Source organism: Triturus cristatus, chromosome 3_1 (genome assembly GCF_964204655.1).
Source record: "Triturus cristatus chromosome 3_1, aTriCri1.1, whole genome shotgun sequence".
NCBI classification, from domain to species: Eukaryota; Metazoa; Chordata; class Amphibia; order Caudata; family Salamandridae; genus Triturus; species Triturus cristatus.
Genome location: NC_140583.1, coordinates 290,077,589 through 290,095,603, shown reverse-complemented (window position 1 = coordinate 290,095,603; position 18,015 = coordinate 290,077,589). Strand labels below are relative to the sequence as shown.

General features: G+C 48.0%; 1 protein-coding gene across 3 annotated transcripts in view; it reads left to right on the top strand.

Annotated features, from left to right (window-relative positions):
* Nucleotides 1–18,015, top strand: part of CD276 (CD276 molecule) — a 298,243-nt gene that overhangs the window by 134,477 nt on the left and 145,751 nt on the right. For all 3 annotated transcript variants that reach the window (XM_085643901.1, XM_085643902.1, XM_085643903.1), the window contains one exon: nucleotides 4,108–4,234. In XM_085643901.1, the coding sequence (XP_085500027.1) occupies nucleotides 4,162–4,234 (73 nt within the window). In that variant the 5' untranslated portion in view covers nucleotides 4,108–4,161. The remainder of the gene's footprint in view (nucleotides 1–4,107; nucleotides 4,235–18,015) is intronic.

The following is an 18,015-nucleotide window of genomic DNA, read 5'->3' as shown; positions in this document are numbered from 1 at the left end:
CTCATTCAAATGTATTCATCAGAATCTGGGGATTGCACTGGTTCAGTAAGAGTCAACAGTGGACACAATAGGAACACACAGGCGCTGTCATTGCTCTGCTCTGGACACGAGTAGCAAATACATGTCCCAATTCTCTGTTGGAATTTATTGGGCACCCCATTTAAATGTACTGGGCTCTGTGAGGAACTTGTTTCAGAGTCAGTGATCCTGCTATGAGGCCATATCAGACAGACGTGCCACTGAAACTCTAGAACAGAAAATGAAGTTACTGGGTATCCTTAGGGACCAACTCCAATCCACCATTTTAGTTCCGGGGGTACAATTTGGCGGCGTCTCGGAATGCACTGGATGCAATGAAGACCCGGATACACCTTCCCATTAAAATGCATTGGGCATCATCATGGGCTCGCACTAGACATAATGAGAATAGTGGCTGCCGCCCCTTTATTGCCTTCAGTGCCATAGGTAAAAAGACTCCAGACCCTCGTAGAAATGCACTGGATACAGCAGAATGAAAACTGGGGGCTCTTCTGTTTGACCTCAGGATCATCAAAGTTACCTTTGTTGGATGAAGGCTAGTTAGTGAGAGTGTGGACAGTGTCCAGAGCTGGGACTCAGTTTACTACTGGCAGTGTGTGCTAATCTTGATACAGAGGTATGCCTACACTGATGCAAGCAGTCCTCGTCTGCAGGAGCGGCCAGTTAATAAAACCAATGCTCGTGTATTCAGTGTACACCGATGAGGTGGGCAAAATAAAGATTTAAAAGCCAGTGATCTTGAGAAACCCTGAACAGTACATATTTAGGAAGATACCCATCCAACATGGAGTATTTCAATCACATGTGCAAAGGGAACCTGAAAGAGGACTATAAATATATATATATATATATATATATATATATATATATATATATATATATATATTTTTTTTTTTCACAACCAATTAAAGCAAGCAAAATCCATGAGCAACCAGGGAATGAAACGGATCCGTGTCACTGGCTTAAAAGAAAGCACAGACGATCCTAGTGATGCATTTGAATTAATGGAACATCGAAAACTGAAAAAGATCACATTGAAAGAAACCAAATCATACAAATAATTTTAAGGAAATACAAATAAATCGAAAATTAAAGGTAACATTTAAAGGAGAAATCTAAAACTACATTTAACTTTGATAAAGTTTAGATGTAGCGAGGGTTTTTAGGTTCAGGGATAGGTGAAGTTTAGGGGCGAAGACTTTTTAGGGGTTGGGATGGGCTAAGGTCAGGCATAGAAAGGGGTTTTTAAAGTTCAGGGATGAGTTGAGTTTAGGGTTGCTGAGGGGTTATTAGGGTTCATTGATGGGCAAAGTTTACGGCTGCTGAAAGTTTTTACATTTCAGTGATGAGTAGAGCTTCGGGTGATGATGGGTTTTTAATGGTTTGGGAATGGGTGATCTTTAGTGGTGGTGAGGGTTTTTTGTGGTTAGGGACAGGCAGCGTATGTGGGCAGAAAGAGTTTTAGGGTTAGGGAATTAGTGGAGTTTATGGTGGTCGGGGGTTTTAAGGGTTCAGGGATGGGTGCAGACGTAGAAAGGGTTTTTTAGGGTTTAATGACGGGTGGAGTGTACATGCAAGTGAGGATTTTTAGGGTTCAGAGTTGGGTGGACATTAGAGGTAGAAAGGGCTTATAGGGTTCCGGGATGGGTGGAGTTTAAGGGTCCGGGGTTGGCGTTGTTTAGGTATGGTGTAGGGTTTTTAGGGGCTAGGGATGTTGGTGTTTAGGGGTTGTGGGGGGTCAGGGATGGATGGTATTTAGGGGTGGTGAGGGGTCACAAAATTAAAACCATTTGACGTAATTGTTTGATAGTGTAAAAGATATACGTGCAAAATGTTCCCTGAGGTAAAGTGCTGAAATAAATACCTCTGATAAAAATGTTTCTGAAAGTAAGACCTGGAACCGTTGCATTTACAGCTTAGCCTTTTCACTGCTAGGCCTTTTCCCCCTAGAATGCTACACCCTTTTTAGTCTATTTAGGGTAGTTTGCGCTTAGGCCTTTACTTTTCTCCACATAAGCTATCCATGCCAAATTTGTGTCTTTTTTTCCGCAACTGCCTGGGGTTTCCAAAGGTACCCATGGTTTATAGATTCCCCTGAAGGAGACTATGAAAACAGCCAAAATATAGCAAACGTTTTATTGGGGGGGGTGTAGGGGGGGGGGGAATAGGAAACATTTGCTCCAAAAAAAGCGTTTTTTTCTCTCCTAAAAATGGCATCAACAAAAGGTTTGCTGTGCTAAAGTCACAATTTTCCCTGCTATCAGGAACATGCTGAGTTGAATCGAAGAAATTGTTTTTGCTTTTTAACCACAGGTCTAGTATTTTTTCAAAGAGGTAGCCCGTTTTTCCTAATTTTTGTACTTTCAACCGACTTCCAGTTTGTGATGAAAACCATGGCTGATTTGTGAAAGCTATAGAGCTCTGAAAAGTAGACAACATTCTAAGTTCAGCAATTGGACTTTTGTGTAGATCCCTCAATGTTTTCCCAAAGACACTAACTGTTGAAATAAAAACAATTGAATATAAGTACGAAAAAATAGCCATTTGTGACATTTTAATTTGTAACTTCTAGTGACAATGGCCGATTTACAAAAGCAATGTACCATTACGTCTGCTAGAACCTTCAGGTTGCGGGGATAGAGTTTGTAGATTCACTTTTTCATTTTATAAGAGCCTCACCCTCTCTAGTAGTGGCTTGCTTCATCATCAGGTCTCATCCTGGTCCCTTTATCAGTGATCAGAGTGTCATAAATCTGGGGCTAAAGATATCGTTACGTCCTGACGAAAGCCCTGGACCTAATAGGCCTGAGAATAGGGTCTGAAACATGTTGACTGTTATTTGAGGGTCATAGAACCATACCATCCTTATCTCCCTTCAAGCTAATGTTTTTAACCCGTAGCCACTTAGACCACTGATAAAGGGAAACCTAGGTCTGTCTGAGGTATTTTTATTTAGTCTAGGTACCCCTATAGAGTCCGTCCTGTTTTTTTGGGACCGGGATGAGACCCGATGATGAAGCATGCCTCTATTAGAGTGGGTTAGGGTGTTATAAAAAGAAAAAGATTCCTTTTTCTACCGTAACTAGAAGACTGGGCATCCTTGTGGGAAAGGTCTGACCTAATATTACTCCAGACTGAAATTTATTGAGCAAAGTAGGATTACGCAAAGGTCAAATCATATGTTGTCATTAAACCAAATCCCTCTGCTTCATGCAAATGATAATTGCATTACAAGTGCTTTAATCTCTTAACCTACTACTATTAGTTTGCTTAGGATCACACCTCCACTTAGATAATAATTCTTCATAAACGCCTGTTGCTCCACTCTGTGAATTGTGATTCATCGAGGTAGCTCAACTACTAATATTAGTAACAAATATTGCCTTCATTTTTCGTAGTAATTTGAGGCAAAATGTCATAAGAGGTATAAGTGATAAAGAGAGGTATCGTATCCCAACTGTCTCCCAGACTGACTTGGGTGAGAATCGATATATGAATTGTGAATAATTACTTTTCGGGTTTGCCCTCCTCCTTTGAGTGTATGCAGCCAGCTTTTGCAAACTTCTGGGACAAAACCGGGGTTGGACTGGCAAAAGGCTGTAATGCGGTTACCTGATTAAACCAGACCAACCTTGTGCTAACCAGCTTGGTAATGTTGAAATGTGACAATACTGTAGATCTTTGCCAAAGGAACCTGAACCAAGTCATCGAAAACCTTGTAAAATTCCTGATCAACATCAATCGACGTAAAGTACTGTATATCAATCAATCAGGTGTTTTTTAAGCGCGACTACTCACCCGTGAGGGTCTCAAAGCGCTGGAGGAGGGGTGAGGGGGGGAGGGTTTGCAGGTTCCAGTCCATCAATGAGGGGGTCTGTCGACTGTTACTGCATTTTTACATGTTTTTACTCTACATGTTGCAGGATGTTTTACTTTTATGTGTCCCGCTTTTCTCTTTGTTCATTACCCCTGCCAATCACCTCGCCAACAGCCTGAGAGTATAAAGTGAAGGATTTTCTGTATGATTCGAGGTAGTTATGTCTTTTCATTTTTCTCTTGCTGCTACAGGGCTGAGAGGAAGTAGAGCTGAGTGGATCCATCCCTGTTGCGATCTCTCCAAACATGGCACGACTATGGCTTAGAATATCTTCTTGGTCGCCTCCAGTCCTATCTCTGTTCTTGGCCTGGCTAGTAGGTATGTATTTTGTCTCTTCAGTTTGGTTGATATGTGCTCATTTTCAAAAGATGCATCACTTTCTTTGATTTTAGAATTGGTTGAACAGCTAATTTGGCAAGATAGGTTTGTGGTGGTTCAACAGAGCTGCTTCTGGGAACCACAGTATTGGATTAGTGCAAGGGTTTTGATTTAGGTTCGAATCAGGGAGTTTTGACAGTGTTGTGTTGGGTCATGGTGCTCAAAGGCAGGGTACTACAAGATTACTTTAAGGTAGTTTCACAAAGAGGCATGTACGATTCGACCAATGCATGTTTGTAAGTGTGTTGCTGTGTGCCAGATTTGAGGCGGTTCAGCAGAGCGGAGTATCGGGTCCAAGGGGAGGCTGGTTTCTTTTGACTATGGGGCACATTCCACCCAATTTCCTGCATCATAAACACACTCATTTTCTAATTGCTATTATAGTGCTTCAATAGTTATTACAAAATTAGTGAAGCCTGGCTGGCTGGCCTTTTGTGACCCTCAAATGAGTGAGATTCAGTCAACCAGGCACTTATCACTGGCACATACGCTAGTGCGCATGTGCCACCCTTAGTACCTTTGCTGACTGTGCCATGGCTTACCTTAATCCAGCCCTGGCCTGCCTTTCTTCAGGGGCTCCCTGCTACATCCCTAGCTGACGCTCAGCAAGTGACACTTTTTAATGTGGCCCGGCCGCTTTAGTATGCCATTGCTGGACAGCATGTGGTCGAAGAATAGCAGATGATGGGGACAGATAAGGGATATGGAGAACACCCCATTTAAATTCTTCCTAATCTGCCACCACAAGTTCGGGCAGAGGGATCCACATGAGCTCGGTAAGTTTTGTCTTCTGATGAATCGCAATGCCGAAGACTGTATGCCTGCGCTGAAATTCTGCTGAAGACCCTCAAGGCCAGACTGAAGGAGTGACTCTCATATCACACCACGGCTGGGGCCCAGAAATCACAAACCCTGAAGGAACTAGGTCTCTCTAGCAATGACAAAACAAATGTTGACGAAACCGAGCTGCCACAGGGACGAGAGCCAAATGCCGAAGAGACTGTCATCAATGTCAAAAGAACAGAAACCATGTGGAAAGCGGCAAGGGATGCCAAAAAGAGTAAGGTAACAAAAGCCCCAAAGGCGACCTTGGCATCGACGTTGAAACAATCGGCACAAACACAAAGAGCTGTACGGGTCTCGACCAGAAAACACCGATGGGGGCAAGCCTTCGAAACAAGCCTCGACGCTGACCGGTACAAATGAGGTGCTGAAGAAGAGGGCCAGGGAGGCAAGGGACGCAGAGCCGATCACCTCAAAGAGGAGGACCTCCTCGATGACCAACACTGAATGATCGCAAGAGGTTGAAAGAAAAAGACACCAACTCAAGGAAGTGGCAGTGCTCCTACAGCAGAAAAAGGAGTTTGATGGCACCCCAAGACCTTTCGTATCCTAACAAAGTCCTTGGAACCAAGGGACCTGGGAGAAGATTTGCCTAACATTAAGGCACCATCGTTGACGGAACTGCATGAGGAAGAGCAGGAGTACCTCTTTGATTACGAGGAGGAAGAGTCCAGTGGGACAGAGAGGCAGGGCTCGTTTGATGCCGAATAGCAGGACCTCACCGCCGAATTACCCGAAACAGGAGTCGAAAGCTTTCCTTCGAGGCCCTCGCCACCCAACGTACTCTATATTGGTGGCCAGAGTCAGAAAGTGGAATAACGTCCCCACATTTACTGGCCCACCCCAGAGAAGGAAAGCAAGAGGATGGATCTGGTGGGGAGGAAAATGGAGGGGAGGCAGCAATACAATGGAGAATTGCAAATTCAAACGCTCTCCTCAGCAGATATGGCCACCAGCAATTTGAGGAAAAGTAAGGTCTGATGCTACACCTTCCAGAGGAGTTCCCAAAAAGAGTATAGCCAGTAGGGCAAGAAAATTGACAACTCCTGTCTCAAGTCTGCTCTGGACACAGCGGATTCCGCAGGCAGACAGACGTGCACGGGGACCACACTGAGGAGACATGCATGGCTCAGGATATCTGGATTCAAGGCTGAGGCACAATCTTCGAGATAAATATGAATGGATTCTGGAATCACGCTGTGCCTTCACAGCGCAGTCATTAGAACAAATGCGTCTTTAGTACGTATTCTTTCAGCATGCAAGTCGTTATAGCGACTTGCCTTAGGAGGTCACTGGCTTTTGAAATAGGTTAATTTACTATTCCAACTCCAGTCTGCGCAACAGTAGGGAAAAGGTGTTGGACTTCAAATCCAACACCGTTCGACCAATGCGCCCTCCTAAGGCAAGTCGTTATAATGACTTGCATGCTGAATGAATGCGTACTAAAAACACGATTTTCTATTGCCGGCACTGTGAAAGCACAGCGGGATTTTGGCTTTGTTCTAAATGACGTTTCCTGATAAATATGCCTTTTACAGTGGAGGTTCTCTTCTGGACTGCCGTGGATGAAGCTCTACAGCAAATCAAGAAAGACAACGAAACGGCTAAAGCCATGGGGGCTGTAATGTTCAGAGAGTCCTTCAGGAGGGAAGGTGTCTCTAACAGAAGACCATTAGGCACAGCGGGTTACTCAACAACCCAGCAACAACACTGACAGCAGGACTTCAGCCAACATGTCGTACGCAACCTGCTCAACAGCAGTGGCAACACCTGGCGAGACAGCCCTTTTGCTGAAAATCCAGAGGCAGGGGACAATCCGCGAGGGGAGGAAACTACCAAATGACTCATACAGCCAGCAACCCCGACACACAACACCAGTGGGGAGAACAATAGGCGGTTTCCTCCAGGAATTTAGATCAATCACCCCAGGCAATTGGATCTTAAACACTATAAAATACGGCTACTGCGTAGAACTCCCCATGTTCCCCCAAAGACAAGAACATTAAAGGACCAGGAACTCACACATTTGTGAGAAGAGGTCAAGGAACTCATCAAAAAACGGGCCATAGAGAAAGCTCCACAGAGGGAGACAGGCAATGTCATCTACTCAGCATATTTCCTAGTACCAAATCAAGACTTAACACTGATCCTAGACTTCAGGCACCTAAACCAGTTCATACGAATGCAGCATATCAAAAGGACAACATTGCAAGAAGTGACTATATGACCACATCAGACCTAAAGGCCGTCTACTTTCATATAACAATGAACCAGAACCAGAGGCAAAATAAATACCTCAGATTCCTCATGGACAGAGTACGTTACCGATTCAGAGTGGTATGCTTCGGGTTAGAACTGCACCAGGGGTGTTCACAAAATGCCTGGCAGCATAGACTGCAGACCTAAGAAAACTGGGTATACATATCTATCCATACCTGGACAACTGGTTGGTAAAGGCAAACTCGAAACAACAGTGCCATCAGCAATGACGGAGAAAGCTCTCTTCTACCAGACGGGACAGTCTCTGACAGTGAGGACTGTCATGAAGCTGATTGGCTCAATAGTTTTCACTTGCTAGAAGACTACATATGCAACCCTTACAGGAATGGATCTGTAGCAAATTGTCACAATCCACGGGGACCTGGGAGGATTTAGTGGTTGTCACACCAAGGATTCAGAAAGAGTTAGAGTGGTGGAAAACATGAGTGTAGGTAGGCCTTTCATGTTTTCACCTCCTACGGTGACCATAACAACAGACGCACCCAAGGGCTGGGGAACGCACAAGGGGAATCTGAAGATAAGAGGTCTCTGGAGCCCTGTGGAAGCCGTGAAAAGCAAACTATCTAAAACTAATGAAGGTCCTCCTAGCTCTGAAAACTTTTCAAGCATATGTGAATTGACACAGTGCTTGTACAGACAGACAACACAACAACTATGTCTACCTCAACAAGCAGAAGAGAACAAAGTTGTTCCCACTGTCAAAACTAGGAGATATGGAAGTGGGTTATTCAACGGAACACGACCCTGGTAACAATACACCTTCCCCGGAAGCAAAATTAATAAGCGGACAGACTGAGCAGGGAAGAGAACACCTCCCGTGAATGGGAGCTAAAGCAGGAAGTAGTGGACACTTTCAAACACTGTGGAACGCCAGACATAGATCTGTTCACAGCCCCGGAAAATGCCCAAAATATGTGTCCACGTCCAAGGGAATGCCCTGTTGATAAACTGGTCAGGGAGATTTACCTACACCTTCCACCTACTCCCCTGAACCCACGGGTTCTGGACAAGGCCAGACAACCAGGAACATCAATCATAATAATTGCACTAGAATGGGTCAGATCCATGGATCTACTCGAGATGCTCAAAGGACAAATAATATCAAACAAGGCAACTCTGGACCTGTCAACCATGCAAAACATAGAAGTGTGTCACCCAGAACCAGTCACATTCAACCTAGCAGCGTTGCTCCTGAATACCTAGAGTTTGGGCACTGCCACCCAGGACCATGTAAATCTTGAGAGGCAAGAAACCGAGCACGTGAAATTGGCTATACAGCCAAGTGGACCAGATACAACCGTGCAGAGATTAAGAAAGACCAGGACAGAACAGTACTAACACACCTTACACACATACTGGACTGCAGCATATCTTACACAACACTAAAAGTTCACCTGGTTGCCATAGTCGCTTACACCAGGGGGACATCAGAGAACAGCCTTTATAACTACCAGTAATGAAGAGATTCCTGGAAAGATCAAAGAGAATGCCGCCGCCTGGAGCAGCACCAGCGCCTGTGTAGTATCTGACTACAGTGCTCACGCAACTCAAGATATAACCAGTTGAGCCAAAGAACAAGACAGAATTGAAGTTTCTTTTACAGATCAAGACTTGTCCTCCATTCATTGAGTGTCAGTGTTTGTTGAGCCCCCCAATATTTCGCTATATCTCGTTTGGCCACCACTAGCCCCAAGTTTGCTAATATAAGTTTGCGTCTTGGGATATCCACGTCTGTCGGGATTCCTAGGAGTAGAAACCGTGGCTCCATTTCTATTTGGACTTCAAGTATATTATTCAGTTCCCTCGCAATCTTTCCCCAGTATACCTGAATCACTGTGCATGTCCACAGGGTGTGTATAAATGTACCAGTTGCTACATGGCACCGAAGACATTCTGGACTTTCCGCCCTCCCTATTTTATGCAATCCAGCTCTATCAAAGTAGGTGCATTGGAGAATTTTGTACAGGATGAGACGTAATAGAAGTTTGATTGCCACTTCCCTTGGATGCATGAGAGCGTCCTCCCAGTCTCCAGTAGTGGTTTCCCATTTAGTTCGGAGTGGGCCTAGTTTGTCGGGCATATTGTTGAGTAACGTCTTATATGTAAATGAAATCGCTTTAGCCGAAATTTCTTCCTGTAAGAGTCGACCCTCTAACGGGGCGTACTCGGGCAATGACTACCCATCAGCCCTACCCCAATCCATGCATGTTTCAGATGGAGGTATGCATGTACCCGAGAGTCATGCAGCTGGTACCTGGCTTGGAGTGTGCTAAAAGAGGCCAACTCACCCCCATCCGTGATATCCCCTAATTTGGAAATGCCTATCAGGTCCCAAGTCTTGAAGCCTCGCAGCTTCCCAACCTCAGTCAATCTGTTTCCTTCCCACAGCGGTGTCTCACTGGTATGAATGAATGAATGAAACCGATTTTATATAGCGCAACGTTCACTCCAAGGAGTATTTCCATTGCATTTGTCGTTCGCAGCTTTTCCATACCTCTAATGTCCTCTTGGTCGCCTGTAACAGTTGTCTGCTTCCCTTGCCCTCATAGATATAGTAAAGGTGTGTATGTTCTCTAAACTGTAACCTTTCCAGCCAATAAGTCGAGTGATCCCCTAGTGCATGAATCCCTTCGTTATTAACTACGAGGTGGGACGCTATATAGTAGGTTCTGATGTCTGGGAGAGCCAGACCCCCATTATATGTATTTCTCTGTAAAGTTTGAAGTGCCACACGTGGATGGGCCCCATCCCAGAAGAGCAAGCGTAATTCGCTGTCTATGAGCTTAAACATCGTATCTGGAATTTTACTGTAAGTATTTTGTAACACATAGAGAAGCTGGGGAAGAGTAATCTTTTTATAGATAGCTGCCCTCCCCATAATAGTCAAGGGAAGTCTTCTCCACCTCTTGACATCTTCCTGAAAATTTGAGATGACCCACCTAATATTATGTTAGGCTCGCTGCCCCATCTATAGTGATGTAGAGGCCAAGATAGGTAAACCTTTCGGTCGACCAGCGTAAATAACTGGGGCATAATTGGGGCTCCACCTGCTCCTGACAGGATATAGGGTTGACTTACTCCAATTGATTTTATATCCCGCATGATGCCCGTATGTCTAAAAAATTTGTAAGAATTGAGGAAGCGTCTCTTTTGGGTTTGTCACATATAGTAGTATGTCGTCCGCAGAGAGAGAGATGCGTTCTTCATCTAACAATCGGGAGTCATCTACAAATCCACCCAACCCCGGGGAAGCTCCGATGACACAGGCCAAGAGTTCCAGAATAAGGGCAAAAATTAGGGGGGAAGGGGACATCCCTGTCTGGTCCCTGTTTGAATTGGCAAAGATTCCGATAAAGCTTTGTTAACCCAAACCTTGGCCTCTGGTTCATTATAAAGTAGTGCCACCCATTCCCTAAAACCCGGGCCAAATCCGAATTTCTCCAGAGCAAGTTGCATAAAAGACCAGTGAACGGTGCCAAACACCTTCTCAGCGTCAAGGGAAAGGAGAAAGTGAGCCTCTTCCCGTTCTCGGACAACATCCATCCAATTGGCCACTCTCGGGAGGTTGTAGCGTGTGGCTCGTTTTGGCATAAAGCCAGATTGATCTTCATGAATCAGGGCGGTGATGACTGTTAAAAGACGTGTCGCAAGTATAGTAGCCAGAATTTTGGTTTCTATATTTAAAAGCGAAATGGGACAATACGACCCACATTCGTCTGGGGGTTTCCCTGCTTTGGGTATCACCACCACTGTTGCCGTTCTGAGATCTGCAGGGAGTATCCCATTATCTTTAGAAGCTTTAAACATTTCAAGTAGATGCATTGCCAGAAGGGTATTATGTCTTTTAAAAAATTCTCCCGGGAGACTGTTAGGGCCAGTAGTTTTCCCCGTCTTCAATCGACTAATGGCCTACGTTACGTCCTCCAATGTAATATCTACATCGAGCCCCTCACTTTCCTCTGGGGCGAGGCAAGGGATTTCAATACCTTCAAGGTATTGAGTTATTTGTGTCTTATTAACTTGTGTCTGAACTGCATAAAGTGTTGAATAATATCGGGCAAAAGCCCCGTCAGTGTCCTGGGGCGTGGTGTGGATCTGGTCAAGCTCTCTAATAGATATAACCCACCTGGACTCTTGTTTCTTCCTGCCCAACCATGCCAGCAGTTTACCCGCCCTATCTCCAGTCTCATACAGTCGGTGCTGGTCTGCGAGCTGGTGCGCCCGTGTCTCTTTGGTGACCAATGCTTGGTAATCTCTCTTAGTGACCTCAATCTGACGGAGGGTGTGTGTATCCAATGTGGAGGCCCCCCTACTTTCAAGATCTACAAGTTTAAGCTCAAACGTCAGAAGCTCCTGAAGTTCCCGCTGCTTTTTATGGGCAATTATGTTTTGGGCTCTATCGCGTATTCCCTCTTTGAAAGCTTCCCATAGAGTAACAGCCGATTGCACTGACCCAGTATAGGAAGGAGAGTTCTGCATCTACCCTAATTTCTTTGGCAACTGTTTCATCCTTCAGGACCCATGCATCCAGTCTCCATGAATCGCCCTGCCCTCCCCTTCTCCTCCCCACCCTCAAATAGAGCGGTGAATGGTCCGAGATACCCCTGGCCAGGTATTCCAACTCTTCTACCTGTTTAACCTCTCCAGCTGGAGTGAAAAGATAGTCCAGCCTTGAAAACACCCTATGGGCTCCCGAAAAGTACGAGTAGGCATGTGTGGATGGATGGTGACGCCTCCAGAGGTCAGTTAACCCAAGGGTCGCCTGGAATCTCGCCACCTCAGTTGCCTCATGGGACCCTGGTCTCGTTGGGGTACGGTCCCGGGAGGGATTACCCACATCATTGAAGTCACCCCCTATGATATGTGTGGCAGGGCCGGACTGTAAGAGGACCTCCGTTAGTTTGTCAAGCGTACGTTGCTGGAGACGTGGAGGAGCATAGAAACTAATTATTAACCATGGTGTGTGATTCCAAGTGCCCTGGACCGCTACATAAGTGCCCTCCGGGTCTTCCCATCTTCGAGTAACCCTGAAAGGGGTGATTTTCGTATAAGGATTGCCACTCCCCTCGAACTTCGAGTGAACCCCACATGAGCCAGGGTGATGTACTGCCCTCTTCCCAGAAACGAACTATGAGGACCCATAAGATGTGTTTCCTGTAGTAGTATGATATCCGGTTTAAGTCTTTTAAGGTAATTAGACAACGCTTAATTTTGTTCCCAAGCCCATTGACGTTCCACGTCATTACTGTGTAGTCTCCCCTGGCCATGGATTAAAGTGTATAGCATCATCTGCCCACCCCGGTCCTTCAACAATTCCCCAACAATACCATTTCTGCTTAATATCCGTAGTCACACACAATGGTCGGACAAAAGTTAGAACTTCCCCCATCTCCCATAGTCCCTGAAAATCGCCCAGACAGTGTCTTTCCTTCTCAGTATCAGTATTCATGCACATTATTTGAACAAAACTACTCACCCCCCTTCTCAAGAAACAATACAAAACATTTAGCCATGTCCATTACGTCCCCCCTTCCCACACTCTGCAGGCACCCCCACCACCCCCAATTTCGTCAACGTGACAACACTGGCGCAGGTAAACCACCCAGAGGTCTGTAACCCACCCCTTTCACCTTAATCACTCAATGAAATTTCAATACCGTAACAACAACCTACTGTATACTATCCTTTATCGTGGCAAATGTCCCAAAAGTTTGCCAAGCCTCACGAATCTTACAGCGTCTCTAGGTGGGCATCTGGCCCCAAATCTTCATTCCTGTTCGACCTCGCTACATGGTTGTCCTCCCCCAAAGGGATCGTCCTGACACTTCCATCTGTTGAACAGCTTCCAAAAGAGGGTGTTCACTATCTGCGACCATAGGTTCCCTACGCTCTGACTGGTCAGACGCTTTATTGTCCATCGATTTTTGAGACGTACGAGACTCACAATCCAGGGCCGTGTCATCGGCTGTGTCTTATACTGTAGTTTTCCGCTCCCTAAACCTCACGGACCTCGCCGGCATTACCCCTGATGGAAGTTCAACGTTTTAGGACTCTTCTCTGACACTTTTCCTTAGGACGATCCCAACTAGAGCTCGGTTGCTTTGTTGAACGGTAAAAAATGTATTCTGTTAAGTTAGCCTCTACTCCTCTTCCATTTTGTCTACCAGCCCCCATTTTTGTGTATTTGCCGGTACTTTCGTAAAGTCAGAAGTTATGTGTTCACTGAAAGCTGGTTGTACTGATAATACTTGCGTGCCACAGTAAGGAGTCCTGCCCTGCCGAAGGTCCAAAGTGCACAGATGTCTAATCTGTTAGCCCACCAACGCCTGTAACCTCCCTTGCCTATCTATGAAAGTGACGTGGGTAGGGGTTTATCAGGATTCCACAGTTCAGCATGTAAGCGTTGTGTAAGGGGTTGTGTAAGCGTTATGTAAAAATGCCATAAGAGGGTTATGTAAAGTTTGATGTAACCATGACAAAGGGGTTTTTGGTGAATACCTATGGTACCCAAAATGTATAAAAGGCAGGTTTGAAACACTTTTAGTTTGTTCCCTCTCAGGCACTTGTAGTGTCTGTATGACGGAGCCATCTCATGAGAGATAATAAACGTGTTTTGTTCCACTCCAGTGTTGATCCTCATTTAGTGGACCCGTAGACCAAGGGTGTCCCTGCACCAGTGAGACAGATAAGATATCTCACTTCTACAGCTTGTCAGCAGCCAAGGCCGCGGTAGCTGATGACCCACGCCGCAGTCGAGGCCATTCTTCAACCCATGACCATGCCTCTTCAGGTGTCTGGAAAAAATGCGTAGCACCCTGGAAGATAACTTTAAGTTTAGCCAGGAACAACAGCATATACTGGATCCCGTGCGCGCGAAGTTTCACTTTTACAGGATCAAAGGAGCGTCGCAGTTTCTGAACACCTCGCGAATAATCTGGGAACACCATCACTCTAGTGTTTTCATATTTGATCTCGCCCTTCTTTCGTAGTTCTCTGAGTATAAGATACCTGTCCTGGAAGTTCAAGAACCGGGCTATCGACGATCTGGGGGGAGCCCCCGGCTACGGCCGTATGCCAGGCATTCTGTGTGCTCTTTCTATGACCATGCACGATGAAAATTGAGTCTTCGGAAGTGCATCCTTGAGAAATGTCAATAGGAAATCGCCCGGATCAGAGCACTCCGCATTTTTAGGACAACCTATAAAACGCGGGTTATTCTTGCGGGCCCTATTTTCGGCCTCATCGACTCTCCGTGCCACCTCCTTTACAGTTGCCATAAGTCCCGCTACTTCTTTACAAGTGGACCGAGAGGTGTCTTTCAGTTCTGATACACGCTGCTTTACCTCAGTGACCCTTTTGGAAACCTTGCGCAGATCTTGGCGCAAAAAAAAAACCTCAGTCCGAACCTCCGCTATCTTACCCTCCAGGCTTTCTCGAGACGCATGAATCGCCTGTAATATCGCATCAGTGTCTGGGTTGGGAGCACAGCCACCCTCCACCCCAGCAGGGGTAGACAGCACCTTGGCGAATCGGTCCATCTTCCCCTGCTTGGACGCCTTGGGTTCTTTATCTTTCACCATCTTAACCCAATGGTTGGTAGGACACAGCTTCATACCTCCCCCAATATCAGTGCCTTTCACTACTCACGTTGGTGCGCCTCTGGTCTTCTCACTCCCCGCAGGTATCACTGTCTACTTCTGCCTGGCCACAAAAAGTCCCGGTAGCGTACACTTAGTACTCTTGTTTGAGTAGCCAGCGAATAATCCTTCCACGTCTCACCCCTCTAATGGCACCTCCTCTATCATGCTGGCTAACTAACTTGTAATGCCTCCACAGTTTTTGACCAGAAAGACTTGCACATGCCGCTGCCTCCCAGGCTCCGCACAGGGCCATGCCAGGGTGCTTCTCCACAACAATACTGTTTCCAGAGGGTTGTGATACAAGTCAGGCACTGCTCCCAGATCTCCTCAGAGTCCCCACCTACGCCACCTTCTTCCTCCCAGTGTAGTAGATTGTGGCATTCACCAGAGCATTAGGCCTCAGACCGGAGATGCCGTCGCCTCCAGCACTACATTAACAGAGGTCTAATGGCCCTAGGTGATGGCTCAGCGGCCGTCACATGTCCACCCAGTGAGAATATCTTATGGTGCCACACACAGGCGGAGGAATGGGAGTGGAAGCACCCCCAGGGAGTGTCGCGTCAACAAAAAGGGGGGGCAAACTCCTCCACCGGAGCGCACCTCCGACCCCACTGTGTAGTGCAGCAGGGTCCGTTATCAGCCCACCAGGGGGAGTCCAGACCCCGGGGCCTCACTCACACCTTCCCGTCTCACCACTCTCAGTCCGCACTCCAGCAGGGCAAGGAGAGATAGGGAGTGTAGTGTTCTTTGGGGGGCACGTGTTGGTATGGGAGGCCTAGGGGCATGTAACAAATAAGGACACGACAGCCGGGGTTGCTGTGTGGGCCGAAGACCACGAGCGGTCTCGCGCCCCTTTATTTATACCGTCGGGCGTGCCCGCCCTCCGGGTGCGTGGATGCGTGAACGGCGTGCTGGAACGGGCCGGGTGGCTCCGTTACCACATCCCTCCAATCTTTCAGATACAGAGATCATTTCTCGCTGGACAGTTCAGTTCTTGCGCACACCACGCAAAGTCTCTCAGTCTCTTACTAGGGGCCGGGTTTGGCCGAAGTCCATACGGCCGACTCCGTGGAACATCTCCTCGGCCATTGGGCGCCTCGGCCTCGGCGGGGCCCCCGCCTTCTCTCTCGTTCGCCCCGGGCAGTGGGGGTGCGTTCTGTGACGGGCTTGCCGGCAATCCTGGTGAGCCGCCCCCCTCCGGGGCCTCAAACTCTTCCTCCTCCTGGTCGGTCTCGGGGACGCCAGATGTTATTCGTTTGAACCAAGATGCATTTCGCGTTACCGTCCGCGTCCCTCTCCTGGCTGACACCATGGTGCCGCGCACTCCAGTCACTTCCCACACCTCCGGTTCGAATGGGGTACGATACTTCCAATTCGGGTACCGGTCTTTCAGGATGACCCTGTCTCCCACCTGGAGACTCCTCCCCCGGGCTCTCCTCTTCAGACTGGCTTTCTCGTTGGAGGTCCTCCTTCTTCCTTGCGCCGCCTCTTGGTCTAGCGGCGTGGGCAGCCACGCATGACTCGCCGGGATATTGTCCCTGGGGGCCTTCTTGAACAGAAGGTGCGCTGGCGCACACCTGGTTGTACAGTGGGGGGTCCGCCGGTAGGCACTTAGGAACTGCGAGAGGCACTGATCTGCATCTTCTCCTTGCTCGACTCCAATTCTCAGCGCCCGGTTCATCGTGCGCATGAAACGCTCCACTTCCCCATTCGCCTGGGGCCACTGCGGGGTAATTTTCCTGTGTCTGACCCCTCGAGCCGCAAGGTATTCCTGGAACTCCCGCCCTTGGATGCTGCGCGTAGGCGAGACCTGCCGGTTTCCTTTTTTTTTTTCTCTTCTGAGCTGGGCTTCGGTTTTATCACTCCCCCTCAGGCACCGCTGAGGACGCCTCTGCTACACACTGCCTTCGGGGCCTTCCCCGGCAGACCCAGAGCCAGCCACGAGCTCACCTGCAGAGCGCCAGCTGCCCTCCAGCGCGAGGACGCGCGCGGCGAGGTCCTCCTCGTTCCGCCTCTGCGGAGAGCGCCGAGCACCCCCCCAGGCAAGTTGTTGGTGCCGGAGAGGCGAGGCGCGGGTAGGCTCCGCCCTCGTCGCCAATGTAGTGTTCTTTGGGGGGCACGTGTTGGTATGGGAGGCCTAGGGGCATGTAACAAATAAGGACACGACAGCCGGGGTTGCTGTGTGGGCCGAAGACCACGAGCGGTCTCGCGCCCCTTTATTTATACCGTCGGGCGTGCCCGCCCTCCGGGTGCGTGGATGCGTGAACGGCGTGCTGGAACGGGCCGGGTGGCTCCGTTACCACAGGGAGGCAGTCACACCTCCGTTGAGTCACCTATCCCTCTGCATCGCGCGGGTGTAGGCTCCAACGGCTGCAGCTCCCGTCACATGAGTCACCCCTTCGCCAGCAAAAGGGGGAAAGCCCCCGGCACTCTCTGCCTCCTCGGCGCCGTGAATTTCTTCGGGGCAGCAATAGATCTGTATCCCGCTGTCACTGTAGCGGACCGGGACAAAACACGGCTCCAATTATAGGCGCCTCAGCCCACACTCTTCTCCACGCCACCACCGCCACCTCGCCGAAAGGCACCTCCACGCCGGGCTCTCGTCTCTGGCTACTCCGCCCCAGCCGCCATGTTAGGAGACCGCGCACTGAACGTCGCGCCAAAGAGGTCTTGATTATCGTCCAGAATCGCCTTCGAACACCTCACCGGGCGATTTAGTGTTCACTCGTGCCTTCCGATCGCTGTTTTTATGTTTATTGTGAGAAGAGGAACAGGATACCTACAGGATTTTCGATCGGGGCTAGCGGAGCTCGTGCTGAATGCCGCTACCCGGCCATGATGTTGGCCATGCCCCTCAGAATTGAAGTTTCTAACCCTAAAGACATCGCTCCTAATAGCCATCACGTCACTTCACAAGGTTTGCAAGCTGCAAGCACTGCCAGTCCTAGAACCATACCT